Genomic DNA, 18,374 nt, shown 5'->3' with positions numbered 1-18,374 from the left:
GGTGTTTAGCACACTGCTGGCTCTTAGCTTTTCCATCCTGAACTGTCTTGTAACTGAAGCAGGAGCCAGGACTGCCAGCATGTGGCAGAGATGGTTACCAGTCACATCATTAAAATGCCCATCAACCACAGATTAATTAGATAGGTCTCAAAATTAGAAGTTACTTAATAACTGCTGCTATTCACTAAATAAGCTTAAGTAGATTTATATACGTGACTTTTTTCATTAAAATTACAGAAAATAGCCACTATTTTGATCTATTCCCCTACATATCAGAAGACTACATAAGTGTAAAGTTACACATAGACAGATACCAGCAAATTATTCAAAACTAATGTAACAGCTCCCTCCCAGTCAGTATAGCAATAGCTAAAAAATCTCACCATTTAAAGTGCTGGACTGTATCACTGCTGATACTATGCAAATTAATCTAAAGAAAAGTTAGTGAATATTGAAAGTGAAAACAAAAGACATCTCAGTAGTTCTTATAGTCACTGAATAGATCTTTTCATTAACCAAAAGACGAAAACATGTAAGAGAGGAGGTACTCAAAAACATTCAAATTGCACAGAAGACTGCCATTAATTCTAGGATCTTACAAAACTCAGAAAAAAAAAATAGGAAAAACGTCAGCTGCAGGCAAGTAAGACCAGTAAGCATTGTTACTTTCTGGTCTTCTAACTTTGATAGAAAAGGTTTAAACAAAACACTAAAACATACCAGTAAAAACTTACTGGCACACCTGCATTAATACAGAAGCAGAAACATGCAAAACCAAGTCCTTGGCTAGCATTGGTTTTGCTCCTCATAACTTTCAAACTCACATAGACTTGGGGCAGAAACTGCAAAGGGGAGATCACTATAGACTAAGATCTGATAAAGCCACTACAGAAGCTATCTAAGCAGACATCAGTGAACTTTCATGGTGCCATCAGTGTTTCCTGCACTTTTCACAGTGCTAATTTCTTCTAATACATCAGCTTTACTGCTGCTCCTTACCTACTCCTCTCTCTTTCTGCCCACCTAATCCTCTCATAATATAACTCCAAACAAAACCCTGACAACTGCAGCTATTCCATATGGATAGCCTGCTTGTTTATGCATATTTCAAAGAGCCCAGTATACAACCTTATTTGGTTCTGTGCATTCATGTCACCACTTACAGATAACTCACGTGTCTGTTGCTGTCTACACTACAAAAGGCAACCTAAATCCTCCAGTCCTGTCTATTTTTGCAACAGGTCACAGTGGTGCTAGTCTAGCAGGAACTCCAAGCTATCTCACCTACTGCAAACAAACAGGAGACAGCCAGAACCTGTGGACCACACATCACCTGCTCTTCCTGTTCATATGCAAGTGTGAAACCAGACCTGCACTAAGTGACTATGCAAAGTACGCAAGATGAAATTTTGTCATTGTTTAACACTGGTAGGCTGCTTAAAGAAAGGTTGCTGACCCACAGACGCGAATCGGGACACAAGGCTTCAAGTCAGATGTTGATCTGCAAGGAATAAGAGTTTCATCACTCCTCTCAGAAAGCATTGTACCAAACAGTTTCCAGTTAACCTTTTAGCATTGTTGCATCTGCCCTATTATTCCTCATATACTTTTCCTACCTGTTTTCAGGCTAGGAATAGTTTTTAACTCTTAATATACACTCCCTAGCATAATGTCATTACTGTCCCTGATTTGGAGCTGGAGGCACTCTTAGCCATCTAGGCTCTAAATCTAGGTGGGCTGAAAGATTAACAAAACAGACTCATAGGTTCATAGAATTGTTTAGGGTGGAAAAGACCTTTAAGATCAAGTCCAACCGTTAACCTAATACTGCCAACTCCACTACTAAACCATGTCCCTAAGCACCACATCAACATGTCTTTTAAATATCTCCAGGGATGGTGACTCCACCACCTCCCTGGGCAGCCTGTTCCAACGCTTGACAACCCTTTCGGTGAATAACCATTTCCTAATATGCAATCTAAACCTCCTTGGGTGCAACTTGAGGCCATTTCCTCTCATCCTATCACTTGTTGCTTAGGAAAAGAGACCGAATCTTTAAAAGGGGCAATTTTGAAGCAGTCTTTCCCATAGTGTATTGTCCTTGGCACTTAGTATTTTAGAGGCTAACTACACACATTACACTTAAATCACTGAGAAAGTAGGCATAATTTCTTTTAAGTTCCTCTTCACTGTGGTTCCAGGAGAGGAAAGAGACGAAGGGTCCCATCTAGCAGGATCTAGTCCAACCCCCCTGCTCCTTGCAGGGGGGTTGGACTAGATGACCTTTGAAGGTCCCTTCCAACCCTAACCATTCTATGATTCTATGATTCTATGCCAACCTTTGCAACATTTCAGATAAGATTCTGGATGGAAATGCCCACATCCAGATCCCATGGTAAAATAACCTGAAACACTTCATGGTGAATATCTATTTATCTCCTGAAAGAAGCAATCTTTCTACACTGGAAATATCACCAGTATTTCTAATCATTAATCATCTTAGTGGGCAGCTGCTTCAGTGAGTGCTACTTCCAAGCAATGTTTTTCCCCAGTATCTGTTGAGATTAATATATATTGCTTCCACAAATAGTTTCTTCACATAATGGCAATGCAGAACTTTTACAAGAGGCTGTCAAACACAGTGTTAGCTTGCCAGCACTGCTAGTTTCAGTGAATTACCTCTTTCAATATAATTTAATCACTCTGTTCATGTACTTGTCTTCAGATTATGTTATGCAAAATCCAGTTTCACCTTCAGATGGTTTTCTTCGGTGCACTATAATCAAAACTAATGTTCCACTATCACCAAAGATTTTTTTTAAAAAGTTGCTGAGTAGACATAAATCTCAACATCTGCAGACAGAAACAGATTAAATTATGACGATACCTTGTATATAGATAGCTCTTCTTATGTGAAAGTCTAAAGCACTTTTCAGTGGTAGATGTCATTATCTATCCCATTCATAAAGCAAAAAAAAAAACCCCACAGGCAATCAATGCCTACAGGTAGGATTTGTCAGTGTTTCCACCTTTGGAATTGCTGCACTTAGGACCAGATTCAAAGATCTCATCACATGTCAGTGTGAGACAGAGAACAGACCCTCTCCTCAAAAGCCACTAAGGAGTCCCTATAGCAAAATCACACGTGGATAAAATTACACTCGGAAGTCAGAGCAAAACCCCAGAGTCCGACGGAGGTGGAAGGGGAACATTCATGGTTCACAAGACAGATGACAAACAATCAAACCAGTGTCAAAGGTAGTTCTCTGTCTTGTGTTTTTCTTTCTTCTGACAAATACACTCGTGAGTTGTAGGCCAGTTTAATGATTCAGCCTGGCTCAAATCCCAAAAGCTCAGGCTTGGCAAACATTAGTGTTACTTTCTGACCTGGATAAATAATAAATACAAATGCCAAGCTTGGAGCACAGCAGTCTTCATCCACAGATTAAACTGAAAAAGCCTCTCCAAAATATGCAGCACAAAAGAAAAGACTTCCCAATATATATGCAGCACAAAGAAAAACTAATTATAAAAAGTTTTCCTTGACATATCTAAAAAATGGATGACTGTTTAAAGATACCCATTTTTATTGGTCGCACATTTTTAAGCAGGTAATTGGGTTTAACACATTTTCACAGAAATGTGTCAGACAGGAAGTAGCCTAATGCTGATAAGAAACCTAAACTGCCAATAATTCTGCTCTCCTTTTCATTTCTTTGATTATGGTATCAGGTTGCCATACACTAGCCAGCTGAAGAATGGCAGAGCTGGAAAAGAAGACCACATTAACCTAGATGAAAAGAAGCATAAAGATGATGAACTCCCACTCACTATATAGAATAGCATATTTGACCAATAATACAGTTCTTGCTTCTTTTTTTTTTTTTAGTAATTATCATATGTGCACATTCAGATTTATAATGGAGCAGGTCATATGAGCACTCTGAGGCTTGAAAGTAGGAGCTATCAAGTCTAGCCATGATCTTCGGGCTACCTTGGTTTAAGAAAGAGGCATAATCATTCATTGTACCAGAATTTGAGTTTGTTTCACAAACAGTGATAAACTCATAGAGTATCAGAAGCAGCAACTATTAAAAACAGAAGAAATCAAGTGCCTAATGCATTTCAGGCTTTTAATTTCACTTTCACTGGTCCTTGGGACATATGAAATAATTTTGTTCTAAGAAATACGCCACTGAAAATCCCTGCTGTAACCACCCACGTCAGAAATAATTCCAAGTATATATTTGATTCTTCTGCCTAAAGCCTCCACCACAAATACAATCTAACTATCAAATGGAGTCAAGGGATTATAGTCTTAGTCAGATAAATCCCATGGATTCACATGCACCAGCTGATGTACAATAGTGTAACACAGACAGAGCTATAGTGACTGTGTTTAATTTCTGCACAATATTTAAGGGAAAGGTTGATAAACTATTTTTAAACCACTCTTGCTTTAGAAAGGCTTTTTCTAATCAGAGAACTCTAAAGAACACAACATTGAGATAAAGTAGTTATGTCATGATTATGCTGTAAACTTGAACTAAATCCAGAAATCTAAAAATATATCAGTTCAGTGAAATAATTTTAGTTTAATGGATGGGAAAAAAGGTAAGTGTCTAAAGAACATGCTTAAGATCAAGATCTATTCTAACTCCTAATAATATTAAGGTAGCTCTGAGAATGATAATAATCTATGAGATTATATGGTTAAAACATGAGTACCACAAAGAATGAAAATATTCCTTTAACCTCAAAGAACTGTTTGAATTTGAAAATTTGTCTTTTAAAAATCCTTAAGAACAGGGTTACTGCTATAGATATAACTGGCACACACTTGGGATTTCTGCTTTTTTAATGGAGATATTATCTCAGGAGACCATATCAGAGTCTCACACTTGGATGAAAATCTGCAAAAATTGTTCAACACTGAAAAGATACTTGCAGTTACAAATTACACAAGTTGTTATTAAAAATCCATAACTCATTTTAGAAGCAAAAACCACCAAAAAGTCTGTTTTGTTTTTTAACTAAAATTCAGCAGCAACACAAGATTGCATTTTGATTTTTAGCGTATTGTGGTAAACACATAGGTTCAGAGAAAACAGCATTGTTCACTTCTCTACTAAAGTGAGAAAAAAATAACATGTGCATGCATTAACATCTATCTATATTGTAACAACACAGGGAATGAGTATCTGGAGCTTTAGACTACTGCACTTTGTAGGCTGCATTCTCCACAACTGTAGGTGGCAGTGACCCCATTACCACTGGACAACATCCTGTTCTTTTCTTCTTTCAGCAACAGCAAAGAGATCCAAGAAGGAGATAACGTCGTCACCAAAACCTAATGCTAAATTTTGGTGTACCTGCATACATCTTCAAAATCACATTTGTTTGCATGTAAGTTTATGTGTGTGCATGCATGTGTGAACTCCCAGTCCAATTTTTCTAGTGAAGTCTTAGGTGAAACCATCCAAATCTTGTGCCTTTATTTATAGATATATCTCTAGAAAAGAATAGATCCTGAATTTCAAAGGCTGTTGTTCCCAATTTACAGATTGCAGAATATCATCACAGACGTGCACTGTGACAGCAGAATTTTTTCATATAACTTATTTCTATAAAAGAACGATGGAGAACAATTGACAAAGAAGAAAAGCCTTTCTGAACAGCCTACCTTAACAATTACATTTGTGACTGTTTTAGTACATCTTAGACTTATTTTTTAACTGCAGTAATGTTTGAATTACCTTCCACAATTAATGACAAGAATGGCAACACTGCAGTTGATTTTCTCTGAATTTGTATGTCAGCCAAGTGCATTTGCCTGTGTTCCTGCTATGTCTCTTAGTCTTCAGGGAACATATAAGGAATTTTTATCTGCTGATATATTTCTGCATTTCAGGTGAAATCTAGCTCTTGATTCAATTACACACTGTCTATACTCTCAACTTGCTGTCAACAATATGAAGAGTATAGCAGAACCTTTTCTGCGTAATGCTCACAGTCTTCTCAAGAACTATTCACAGCAAGCTTTCAGACCTTTAAAACGCTCAGTGTGCCCTGCCACAAAGGAAAGGTTAAAATAAAGTCTATGACAATGTACGGCTAGAAACAGAAAACTGCAGAACATGCTTTTGGAATTTTTTTCCTTTAGTTGGTCTGGGCTTTTTACATAAGCTAAAGGAAGTAGTTTCCAAAATGATTCAGATTTTTATATGACAATAGGAGTAAAGGTTAAATGTAAAGGAGGCAATAATTGCAAAGAGCCAAATGTATCATTTTTTCAGACCATCTGTGAACAGATAGTTGACTGTCACGCAAAACAAAAATTGGCAGGATGTATATCAGTCAACAAAAAATCTCTGAACAAAACGTCCATCTCATAAGCAGCTTCCGGACCATTTATGACTGGGCCACAAATCAAGCAACTCAACAGCAGTATAAACAAATATTAATTATGCAAGCAACACTCGAGTTCAGTGAAAAAAAAAAAAAGAAAGGAGAAGAACACCAAAAAATCCTCACAAAAGTTTTCTCCCCATCCCACACATACCATTGGGTGCACCAAATGTGAGGAAGATAATAGGGAATCTAAACAAACCTGCTGTCATTATGAACCCAGACCTTTTGGTCAAACTCCCTACTTGCAACATCAACATGCTAGGCCTCGTTTCCTGCATGCGGTGGTCACAGCTTCATTCCAGCTTCTCTCCTCCTCAGCTTAGGAGAGCAGAGGGAAACACCACCTAAGACCTTGCCACAGAAGCTCAGCTAAATCACTGGAAAATAGATATTTAGTGCATCCCATCCAATCACTTGCAGTAGGGTTGTGGTGACCTGTTTTAGTGGGGCAGGAATAGGGACTGTACTAGTCTCCTTTCTTAGATGAAGAAGGAATTTTTCTCTCACTGCCAGTTTGCTTGCATGTGTCTATGAAACAGAGTTTTCCCTACAGCTGCTTAGGACTGAGTGCAATAGGTCAGGAAACACATGGTTCACAGTGTCATAACACAGGAAATGTCCAGTGCAAATACTTTTTTCCTAAGTAGTTCGCTTCTCTAATAAACTAGAATGAGAAATTAATTTAAGCAGGAACATATACTAAAAAAAAGAGATCCTGAATTTCTGCTAAAGTGAAAAAAAAAAAAATTACGATTTTTCCCTGGCTTTTAATTCCCAAGAACAGGGACCACTTGAGACAAAACTAACCTTCATCTTTAAGTCATTGTTTGAATGAAAAGTTATTGCTTTAAGAAAACTGCAACCGGAGATTCAACTCAATTTGAACGTGAATGTTTAGCCAGTAATCTAAAATTGCTAAGCAACAATTTTGTTAAATTCAAAAGGCTCCTAATTCAGGAACAAAAATAGAAATCTATTCAAATGCACTACAGAGTAGGTGAATATTCAGAGGAAACGAGTAACATTTAGAGTTAATGAATCAGAAGGCAGATTCCAAACAAATTAGTTTTAATCTCTATTTTCATTTTGTTACCGATTTCCCAGTAAAATATCTTCTGGCAGGAGAGAACATACACAAATGTCTCATAAAAGCAGCGTAGTGAATGAGTATTAAAAATACAGCCTGGGACAGAAAGCAAGTTTGTCTCTCTGCTGGGGCATGGTCATCAGATCCTCTTGACCTCAAACATCAGACATACCGCAAAACTCCTCACAACTCTCCAGTTACCAGGAAGAAAAGCTGTTTCATCTACACAAGTGGTTATTTCTCACACAACTGTTTTTGACAGAGAACAGTGTCAGCTGTAAAGTAAGTCAATGAGTACTTCCCACACGGAGTTTTTTTAATCGAAATGAGGAACTTTAGAGAAGTTCAGAGTTCAGGTCTCAATGCTTCTCAGACCTCCCTGGATCTGCATAAGCTGGTCTGGAAATCTCATTAAGACATGTTCGCAAGAGGGAATTAGTACTCACTTTCCCAGTTCCTGGCTAGAGCCATTAGTCAAACAAAAACAACAAGTAAAAAACTTGGTTGTCCTGCGTAAGAGATCAGGGGAGGATAACAAGCCTACACCAAATCTTTTTGTTCTTGGAACTAAGCATCTTAGATCCCTAATAGAAAGAGGGCACTGGGGAGAGGGAACAACACAAGCAGGATTGATCGGCATACCTGAAACAACTGTTTCACTGATTTGATGATATCTCCCAGATCTCTGACAGGAGGCAAGATGCCCTCAAATTAAATCTTGAAGTTTCATGTAGGAACTCGTGGCCTGAAGTACAGTTAAAATTAAGATCTGCTTCCAACTCCTTAGAAACAGCCTCTGTGATACTTGCAACGCAGTTGTGCCAATTTACTCCAGTGAAGAACAGTCCTACTGGGACAAGCTGCAGACTCAAAAGCATGAAATTCTTTGCATCTTGATTGGGATATTACCATCACAATTTTTTTTCTTTCAAATCTGGATTTGTAAGGAAAAGGTTCCACAAAGCTTTTCCAGTACAGGGAATGAGATGTTATAACCCAGAAAATTCCTGGAGTGCAAAATTACTGTTAACTATTACTAATAGTTGGCATGGTACTGAGAATCAACCAGGAAAATATAGACATTTCCACACAGTTTATCCTCAACTTCATTCAAGACGTTTGGCAGCTTTAGGTCAAAAGTGGTCAAACAAAGTACAGAAAGGGCCTACAATGTGTTATCCCAGGCAGTGATCATGAATACAGAAATAGCCAAGTAAAAATAAATCAGACATTTATACTGTAAAAGGATTCACACTTAACTGTACATCTTTTCCCTCAGCAATGTTTAACTTATGCATATAATTAATGCACTAATGCATTACTGATTAGCAGTGGGAAATAGCATGTAACTAAGTTTCTACACAAAGCATAAGATTAGGAAAAGAACTTGACCCCTCCGTAGACAGTGACGTGACCACAGGACCTCTGATCCAGAACTCACAGAGTGTATTAGATCCATTGCCAACAGTAGAAACTACTCAGTGGTAGCGCGTGGAAGTGGCATATTGAATGCATATTGAATCGCTTTGAAGGAAGACACTGCTTGCATTCAGCAGCTGCAGCCAGTAGATTAATGGAGCAGGTTTTGTGCTTGCTTTGTTGAGAATCTGCTGCAGCTGCACAGGACTGTTTGATCACTTCTGTGGACAGATTGTAAGAGCTATGGAAAAGCAGATGATACCAGAAAATTGTCTGGTAAACAGGCTGACCAGTTTTGCTAGACTAAAACCAAGGGCAATGTAGATTAAGATTGCTTCTCTGAATGACTGGTGTGTATTTTTGAAAAGAGAAGGAGCTGGTTGTACTTTCTCTGCACAAGAAAGTATTTGCAGGCTGATGGTTTGAGAGATCTTTTGAAATGTTCTTTAATAGGGTATAAACAGCTAAACACAGAAGCTTTACGGAGAATTCCCTCTCCTGAACAACACTTGGGGGTAAATAACTTAGGTCAAAGGTAATTTAGGATCAGAGATATGTGCAGGCAAATAATTGAAAGAGATAGTATATAAGCGATTAATTTTTGTGGAGATGCTGCAAAGCTTCAAGCCGTTATTCTAATTGCTCTTTTAAATCACTAAAATCAGAGAGAATAAAACCTATTTCCTTCTTCCTAGCACGGGGCAGATTTTCTTACATCATATTTGTCAGAAATACTCCCTCAAAGACTCTTTTTTCCCTGCTTCTTTCTCACTCTCTCCTGTTTCTTCACATGTGTTTTAAAAAACAAATGCTTATACTAAAGAAGCCAGGCCCTCCTGCCAAGCACATGCTTCCATCCCACTCCCATCCTCTCCCATAATATGTCACCTTGTTCTTGTGAAAATGGTACATTCTCTACAGTGTGGATCGGCATGCTGTAGGAGGAGGAAGGCAGCACTGAAATATGCGGCACGCTGGAAATACTGACGTACTCAGATCAAAACAGAGCTGCTATGTTCATGAGGGAACAACCCGTTGTTTGTTTGGGTTTGGTTTTGCTTCTTGTCTAACATTTATTTTCCATGTTGGGAGATTTTTTGTCTCTATATTGAAATAAGGAAGAAATAAGCTTCTCAAAGCTCTTTCAGTGTATCTGCTAAGAATATAAAAAAATATAAAGAATATACAAGATCAATTTAGATCTTGAATTTAAGTTTTTGCCAAAAAAAAAATCTCCTTGAAGGCTATGTTCAGTAGAACTGTTTCAAAATAAAATGACCAATTTAATATTACCTATTTTTCTTGAAGTTGTGCTAGACATTCTTAACAGAGAAGAAATTTATACTTTTGCTAAGCTTACGAAAGTACTTTATTCATTATTTACAAAAACAACACTACATTATTTTGCTAATTTGGCTTCATCTATACAACTATTCAGAGATTTGAAGTAAAGCTTGAATCTTTTCTAGGCATACAGAGCACCTTCACAGTTTATGAGTATTAACAAGTATGAAGACCTGCAAGCAGAGCAAACAGTTTCAGTAAATGAACATCAAAAGAATCTAGAATCATAGAATCATAGAATGGTTAGGGTTGGAAGGGACCTTCAAAGGTCATCTAGTCCAACCCCCAAAAAAGATGTTTTTTCTTGAAAAATCACTGCATGACATCTTACTGATCCTGAGATAGTGCTCCAATTCTGTGTACAACTGTCGTAGTTCAGCCCCGATCGGGACCAGACTATGCAGTCTCTCTCTCACTCCCCCCACCCTTCAGTGGGACAGAAGGGAGAATTGGTAAACAAAAAAAAAACACAGCACCAAAAACATGTGGGTTGAGGTTGAACAAAAAGTAAATTTAACAGCAACAACAGAAGAAAACAAAACAGTGATGGAACACAAATACAGTAAAATGGCTTACAACAAATCTCCACACCTCGGTTCTTCCAAGTAGCAGGAGAATGAGACAGAGAACAAGATAACCTCTCCCCACTCCTCCCTCTTCCCGTGCTTAACATTATCTCTACTACCTGCCTCCCCCCCGAGGGGCACAGAGGGGAAGAGGGAATGGGGGTCGCGGTCAGTTCATCACACATTGTTTCATAGGGGAAGAACTCCTCACATTCCTCCCCTGCTCTGTTGTGGGGTCCCACCCATACGCCACAGTCCTTCGTGGAACTGCTCCGGCGTGGGTCATCTCTTCCACGGAGTGCCGTCTCTCCAGAACGGCTGCCCCAGCGGGCCCTCCACGGGCCACAGCCACCTTCAGGCATCCACCTGCTCCGGAGTGGGGTCCTCCACGGGCTGCAGGTGTATCTCTGCTCCTCTGTGGACCTCCATGGGCTGCAGGGGGACAACCTGCTCCACCATGGTCGTCACCACAGGCTGCAGGGGAATCTTGGCCAGGAGCCGCATTACTCCTCCCCTTCCTTCTGAACTGACCTTGGCATCTGCAGCCGTTCCTCACAACAGGCTGGCAGACACCTCTCAGGATCCTTTTTACATCTTATTCACGTCTCGTCTCCTCTCCACTTCTTGTAGCCAGGCTGGGCCAAGTTGGGCCCAGTCGGCTGCCCGGCAGGAGGCCAGAGGGTGAGGCCTGCAAGGCCCACAAGGCTCACGCCTCCCCCTCTCTGCCCCCACTCAGCTGCTTCACATCTTTTTTTTTTTTCCTGTTTTCCCCTTCTTAAATACATTATCGCAGAGGCGTTATCATGGGACATTCTGCTACCAATTGGCTTGGCCTTGGCCAGCAGTGGGTCCACCCTAGGCCCGGCCGAGTCCACCGAACAAAGGGGAGCAACTTCTAGCAGTTCCCTACAGAAGCTGCCACCTTAGGCCTCCCCTTACTAAACAAAACCAGACATAAATAAAACAACAACAGACATAAATAAAAACATCAGGAGAAAATAAAAGTAACAACATGTTTGAAGGAATTGTACAAAGATAAACTAGGGAAATTTGCAAGTTCTACAAGCGACAGATGAAATAAATACTTCCCCATATAAATTGTTTCTATCTAGTGCTAGGGATTGTGTGGGTGCTGTATAGATTATACTGCTGTTACTTAATTCTGGTAACATCTGTAACTTCTGCATCAAAACTACAATTGGTGAGTATTTTGGCAGGAGGTTCCTCTCCCACATTACCAGTCTCACTCCTTTTTTTGACATTGGCTACATGACAGAGACTCTCAAAGAAGACAAGGAAATCACTCCTGAAGAAATGGGGCTCACTGCAGCTCCTCAGAGTTCCACTTATGGACTACCTAACTCTCACTGCCAAGCTAAAAGAAGAGATTATAGTATATTCATTAGGATGAAATTGTTAAAATTAAAATTTTTACAGGAACTTTTCCATGTGGAAAAGAGTAAGGCAGACATTGGAACAGAGCGGCTAAATGACCTCTGTGTTGTTTATGGAAGCTGCCACTGATTCACGCAGAAGTCAAGAACTAATTTTGCTACAGGTATATGAAGAGGGGGAAAGAAACAGCTCAAGGAACCAATGCTTCTGAGCAGGCATATGTTTGTGATTGCTCAGGGCTTGTCTACCACTCTGAAAAGCATGTAAGTGAACAGAAGTGCTAGAAGCAATGATAAAGAGTCATGAGAACAGGGAAATGGTAATTCAGAATAAGTAAAGAATACTTTTCAACAATTCAACAATTTGAGTTTATACTAGTTTACATCCAGTCATGAAAACTTGGTAACTTTCACTCTTCTGAAGAAGGATGCTTGCATAACTTTGTTCTCTTCCCTTGCTGAAGAATGAGCTTTACTGCAGTGAAAGAAAGCCATAAGACTCTAGAATAAAGATGATTTTGACCTGTCCATTTCTATGACAGAATGTGATAGTATCATTATCCCATTTTAATAAATTAGGAAAAGAAGAAAGGTATACAGCAACCTATTAATCATGACAGAGCACTACAACTGCAGGAAGCTGTGAGCCCATCCAGCCATCCTGAATTCCTCTCAAAAGAGAAAGGACATGTAAAGGACATAATGTGCCCTATCTATCCCTACTGTGCATATTATCATTCACACAGGCACCAAGCTGCGCACTTGGGGTGCCTTATTTAATGTTCTGTACCTTCACTTCATAATTCTGTTTATCTTCATCTGCTCTTAAAATAAACAAGTAATATGTAAATTTTCTGGAAGAGAACAGACAAAAAACATGTTTAAGATATGTACAGATTAATATTTAACAAGACAGATGGACTAAACAATAGGACAGGTAGTACAGCATGGCATCATAAAAGCGGCCACCTGTAAAATAACTGAAATTGATGGCAACAAAATAAAAAAAAAACTTCTGAAGGGCATAAGAACCAGAACCATCCTGATTCAGAGAAAGCTTCCATATACTGCAGGAAGCTGTGCATGCTGTAGAGCAATGCCATGGTGCTCAGCACCTCCTTTTCAGCAGCTCATAAACTACTGCGGCATATGGCGTGGTGAGGCAACCCAAGGATGAGCTGTTCTTAGGACCATGCTAGTGCTGCATGTGCTCCTCATGTCCACCCAGATAACAAATGAACCTAACAGATGGGGGTGCCCTGAAAACACTATCAAGGTCCCTTAAGCTCAGCACTGATCCTCACACAGTAGAGATGGAGCAGACTGAGAACACTGCCAAGATGCACTGCACTCAAGCTGCATGTGAAGGGGAAAGTGCACTAGTACCTAAAGGAGACCAAACTACTGAAAAGCCTTTCAACTTGGGCTCCCCATCAAGCCACTTGCTGTCCTGAAGCCTGCAGGCAAGACCAGCACAGGCAGTGTTCCCCCAGCAGCTTATCATAAGATAAACAAAGCCATCAGACACCCTGTGAGAGCTGTTCAGAGCTTTGCGTACTTATCACCACATAAACTTATCATTAGATGGTGATAGCAATTATAAAATGTTATGGTCAGCACTCTCCACAGGAGATGATTAAATATTCTTCACGTCTGGTTCCAGCAGAGTGTGACTACAGGGCTTTCTGATGAGTTTGTTAACCTGCTTGCCTCATTATATCCCTGAGCAGTCAGAACTGGAAGATGGAAAGTTGAGAAGAGCTAAGAGATCATACCCTGGGAAAACAAAACAAAACAAAATGGATAGAAGCTAGAAGGCTTAAGGGAACAGTGAGAACAGAAGATGCATAGATGACTCTTACCTCCTAATAATCTCCCACAACATCCAACAGATTGCAGCTCCTGGACCTGTTCTAGTTTCTGAACTCATAACTATAATGACTCTCACTTACAAGTAGCTGTCCACTTTTTGAACCTGGGTTAGTCTCTTCCCGTCACAATGTACCTCAGTAGAAATTCACAGGTCTTCTATTCATTGCACAAAGAACCAGGCATTATTTTAAAAAATCACATAATTATTATAACACATACATGGGGAAGAAATAAAATTATCTGAATTATTCAAATTTGAACTGCATGACTCTGCAACTTTAATATAATCTCTATTGTAATTAATTGCATCAAATTACAAAACAGGTGATTTAGCTGTTTAGGCTGTGGTTTGTAGCCTTGAATTTTCACATTGATTACAGATGGACAGCCTTGCTCCAGCTCAGTCTCCTGAGACTCCCAGTCACACATTTTTCTTGTCAGATTTGCTGCAGAACTTTCTTATTGTTTTTTACATCACCCATGGGAATGACCTTTTACACAGAACTAGCTTAAACACGAACACAAAAAAAGTACCTAAGAATATAAGGGATATTGTCTTCTCCTTTTTCAACATTCTTATGCTTTGATATTCCTTCAACTGATTGCATACTTGCAGATTCTATTTTCTCTCATACTTCAATACTATAAATATTGAAAACTGAAAAAACTAAAAATATTTTAACAATACAAAGGAGTAATTTTTAATTGAATTGGTCATAGTGGGAAAAAAACAGTATTTTCACTCTTACTTCATTTTTTAACAATTTGTAAATATACTGGAATTAATTAATAAAGCAAAATGTACCGCTGATTCCTTGGCAATGTCTGGTTCCAACGGCAGAGGATATTAATCACTTCAAAAAAATTTCCTAAATACATGTTTGTGACAGGTTCATAAAGTTCCTAAAACTGAACATTACTCTCTTGTGATCATTTAAAGGTAATAGGAAGTATACAAGAGTAATAGGAACACTGATAAATGCTTATCCAGAAATTATTTTCTCATGATGCCTGAACACTCACAATGTGAATGACCACAACTTTAGACACAGTGGATACAAAATCCACTGAAATTAATGGTGATTTACTGACTTGCATAGAATTTAATGAGTGATTTTGAGACTAGGGTCTTCAAAGCAGTTTCTTGACACTCCAACAGTTACAACGGAAAAGATGCAGGTGGCCCATTTAGAGTTGGACTATGCTTTGTCAAACACAATCAAAATGAATATTGGGTTTGAACTGTGTCAATGCAAAGTGAAAGTGATGGCATGGACTATAAAAAAAGTTTCTTTTTATTTGTAACATGACCTAGGACAGGACTCAGTTAGTGGAAGACATTAATATGTCAAAGGGTATACAGCAAATTTGAAGCTTAAATAAAGTATTTTAAGTTGCACTAAAACCCTCCTGTTAGTAGACAACATAGCTGCCTTCCAAGGAACATATATTACACACTTGCAATAATTTAGTTAAGTAAAACTGGTGTTATGCCTACCAATCTTGGACATAAAAAGGCTCATTTTCAAAATAAAATCTTAAATTGTAAGTGAATACAAAAGAACAAAATCAAGAAAGCTAGGATCTAGATGTTCAGCAGATTACATATATGTAAAATATTAAACTTTTAGTAATGGGCTGGACTAGAAATATTAAGAACAGAATACAACAATGCAACTAATAGATGATGAACTGAAAATGTAGAGCGATAAACATGATTTAAGTCAGCAAGAAAAGATATCATTGGTTATACCATGATAGTTCAAAATCTCACTGAATAGTCTAGCAGTCTCCTTAGAGTCTAGAAAACAAAGGCAAAGGGCTTACATGAGTTTCTTGAAGGTACGTGGTACAGTACCCAGTCCTCATTTGTTAGGTTTCATGTTTTGTTCTAAAAGATATTTCTGAACAAATTCTCATCCTTTCCTTCTTTCAAGCAGACATGAAAGAAGGTTGCTGGCAACTCCCCAGGACAGGGTGGTGTATTAACAGCCTAAAAGATTATTTTACTCTTTGGTGACATAAATTGCTTCATCAGCCAAGATTTCCAGACTGGCACAGCAGGAAATGCAATAGGGTGGATGCACCTGAACAGCCTGTCTTAAGCTGTTTTAGGCATTCTGGTGGGTCAATTTCATTTTCAATTTGATAAGCTACATTACAAATATCTTCCTAACAGCCACATAACTGGAAGCCAAGGCTCCAATTATCTGTGAATGCTGTACTGCAACGTCCACACAAAGGGCAGGATTCCAGACTCAAAACACTAGCAGATTAAAGCAACAAATCAGTGGCTCTTTAGGATTCAGGTAAGTATGTTCTTAAGAAATATTTACCTTTTGAGACCTAGGTATCTTATTGTTACCTCTCTTTTGTATGGCACATTTCTCTCACCTGGTGGACTCCCATGCCCTGCTGCAGCTGTAGCAATAGCAAAAGCAGAAGCAGGAGAAACTGAACAGTGGCTGTTGTCAGCAGTTTGTACTGTAAAGCGAACAGATAGAGAAAAGTTAACAACTTCTACATACTTTGCGTATTTGTCAAGTTAAACAACAACACTTAAAATCTTCACTAATGTTTATACTTTGTTAACATTTTACATTTTCAATGACAGAGGACTTTAGATTAAGGAAGATAAAAATACCATAATTGTATTTGTGATTTAAGTTTTATTTTCAGGTCAGTATAATTAATGTTGCTAGGGGAAAAAAGTGTCTAAGACACTGCCAAGGTGAGGAACAAGCAGTAACCAAATAGAAAAAAAAAAAAAAAGGAAAAAACAATGGTGCAGAAAATTAACCTAAACAAAGAATCATGTTAGACAACTATGCATGTTAACCAACTTCTGCTAACTAGATTCACATATTTCCCCAAGTCACTGCATAGGACGAGTACAGTTTTGCACAATTTATCAAACTTTCTCTATAGGGAGTGCTGTGAATGCTGCTTCTGACTAGTACTCAGTTAATATGGCACTGTTCCCCTCAGTTTCCAACTCCCAAATCTTGCCATGTCACCATAAATGTGTCCAATAACAGAAGATCGCTGTTGGTTTAAAATTAAAGTGTCTCAGCAACTTATTAACAGTTGAGAAGACTCTGCTCTGTTTTTGTTGTTTTAATCGCAGGCATGAAATAGCTGCCTAGAAATCTGGCTTGTATGAGATGGCAGCACTTTCAGCATTCATTGACACAGCTCACAGCTCCGCTAACGATTTCAAAGAGCCACGTGAGAGCTATTTGAAGAGCTCCAGCTCTCACTTTTCCTCTTCAATCGAGCATCTTATTCAAATTTTGGAACAAATAATGTGACTGTATCTGTAAACGTTCTGTTATACAAAGAAACTGACACAGTCACTCTCCATTGACAATAACGGGTGCTGTATTTCATTATTACATATGGTGCCCAAAATATGTCCCCTTAGTCGCTGCAAAAAATCTGTCAAGGTCTTGAGCATTTTGTGAGAATAGCACTGATTCAGTATTAGTCTTGAACTTGGGCACATCCTGCTTGAGCTATTTAAGAACACTTCATCATACTGAAGTCCCAATATGCTTCCAAGTCTCTTGTTTTCACTATACAAATTAACCAGCATAATTCACGTTCTAACAGCTTTTTAAAATACCTGAGAAATATAGAAAATAGAATCAAAACACATTATTCAAACATTATTCTTTTCTAATATCCTGCAAAGATTACAGCTACAGTATTTAAACTCTCTAAAGTGTCTGATAGAGAAACATCAGATTCTTACCTCCTGGTTGACGATAGCGGAGATGACGTGGTGTCGAAGGGGATCTACATGGGGAAAGCTCTGTGGGATCCACTGCTGAGGTGCTTTCAGGAATTGTCCGGTCCACTGACACAGATTCTAGAACTGCTGCTTTAAAAGAGAATAAATGCTAATACTCAGATGATCATTCATAAGTTACAACTCTTTAATGTATATGATGTTATAATATATGTTATTGCATCATATTACAGTATATTCATTATATTTATTATTTTTATTATATATCATTCTATTCTATTCTATTATGTTGTATTAATGTATTTATAAAACATAAATGTTCTTTGTAAATATCAAGAGGCCACCGGGAACTATGGTATGGGGCTTTAAGATACACTTTTTCAAAGCATGAAGTATAGTCAGATTAGTTTGTCTTACATATGGAATGCCTTAGAGTATGTAGGTGATTCAGGACTCTCAGTTTACAACCACTAAAAGGTAGGAAGTCTGCAAATGATCACCTTTGAACAATCTGAACTGTACTGCCTTGA

General features: G+C 38.5%; 1 protein-coding gene across 4 annotated transcripts in view; it reads right to left on the bottom strand.

Moving 5' to 3' along the window:
* Nucleotides 1-18,374, bottom strand: part of RASGRF2 (Ras protein specific guanine nucleotide releasing factor 2) — a 132,891-nt gene that overhangs the window by 33,240 nt on the left and 81,277 nt on the right. For 2 of the 4 annotated variants that reach the window (XM_086770758.1, XM_086770760.1), the window contains exons 16-17: nucleotides 17,848-17,976; nucleotides 16,488-16,577 (exon numbers count right to left, since the gene is read on the bottom strand). In XM_086770758.1, coding sequence (XP_086626884.1) covers nucleotides 16,488-16,577; nucleotides 17,848-17,976 — 219 coding nt within the window. The remainder of the gene's footprint in view (nucleotides 1-16,487; nucleotides 16,578-17,847; nucleotides 17,977-18,374) is intronic. The other 2 variants (XM_086770759.1, XM_086770761.1) reach the window with 1 other exon arrangement.

Source organism: Chlamydotis macqueenii, chromosome Z (genome assembly GCF_036417535.1).
Source record: "Chlamydotis macqueenii isolate bChlMac1 chromosome Z, bChlMac1.mat, whole genome shotgun sequence".
NCBI lineage: Eukaryota > Metazoa > Chordata > Aves > Otidiformes > Otididae > Chlamydotis > Chlamydotis macqueenii.
Note: the sequence above shows the minus strand (reverse complement) of the source record. Positions and strands in the feature narration are given on the sequence as shown.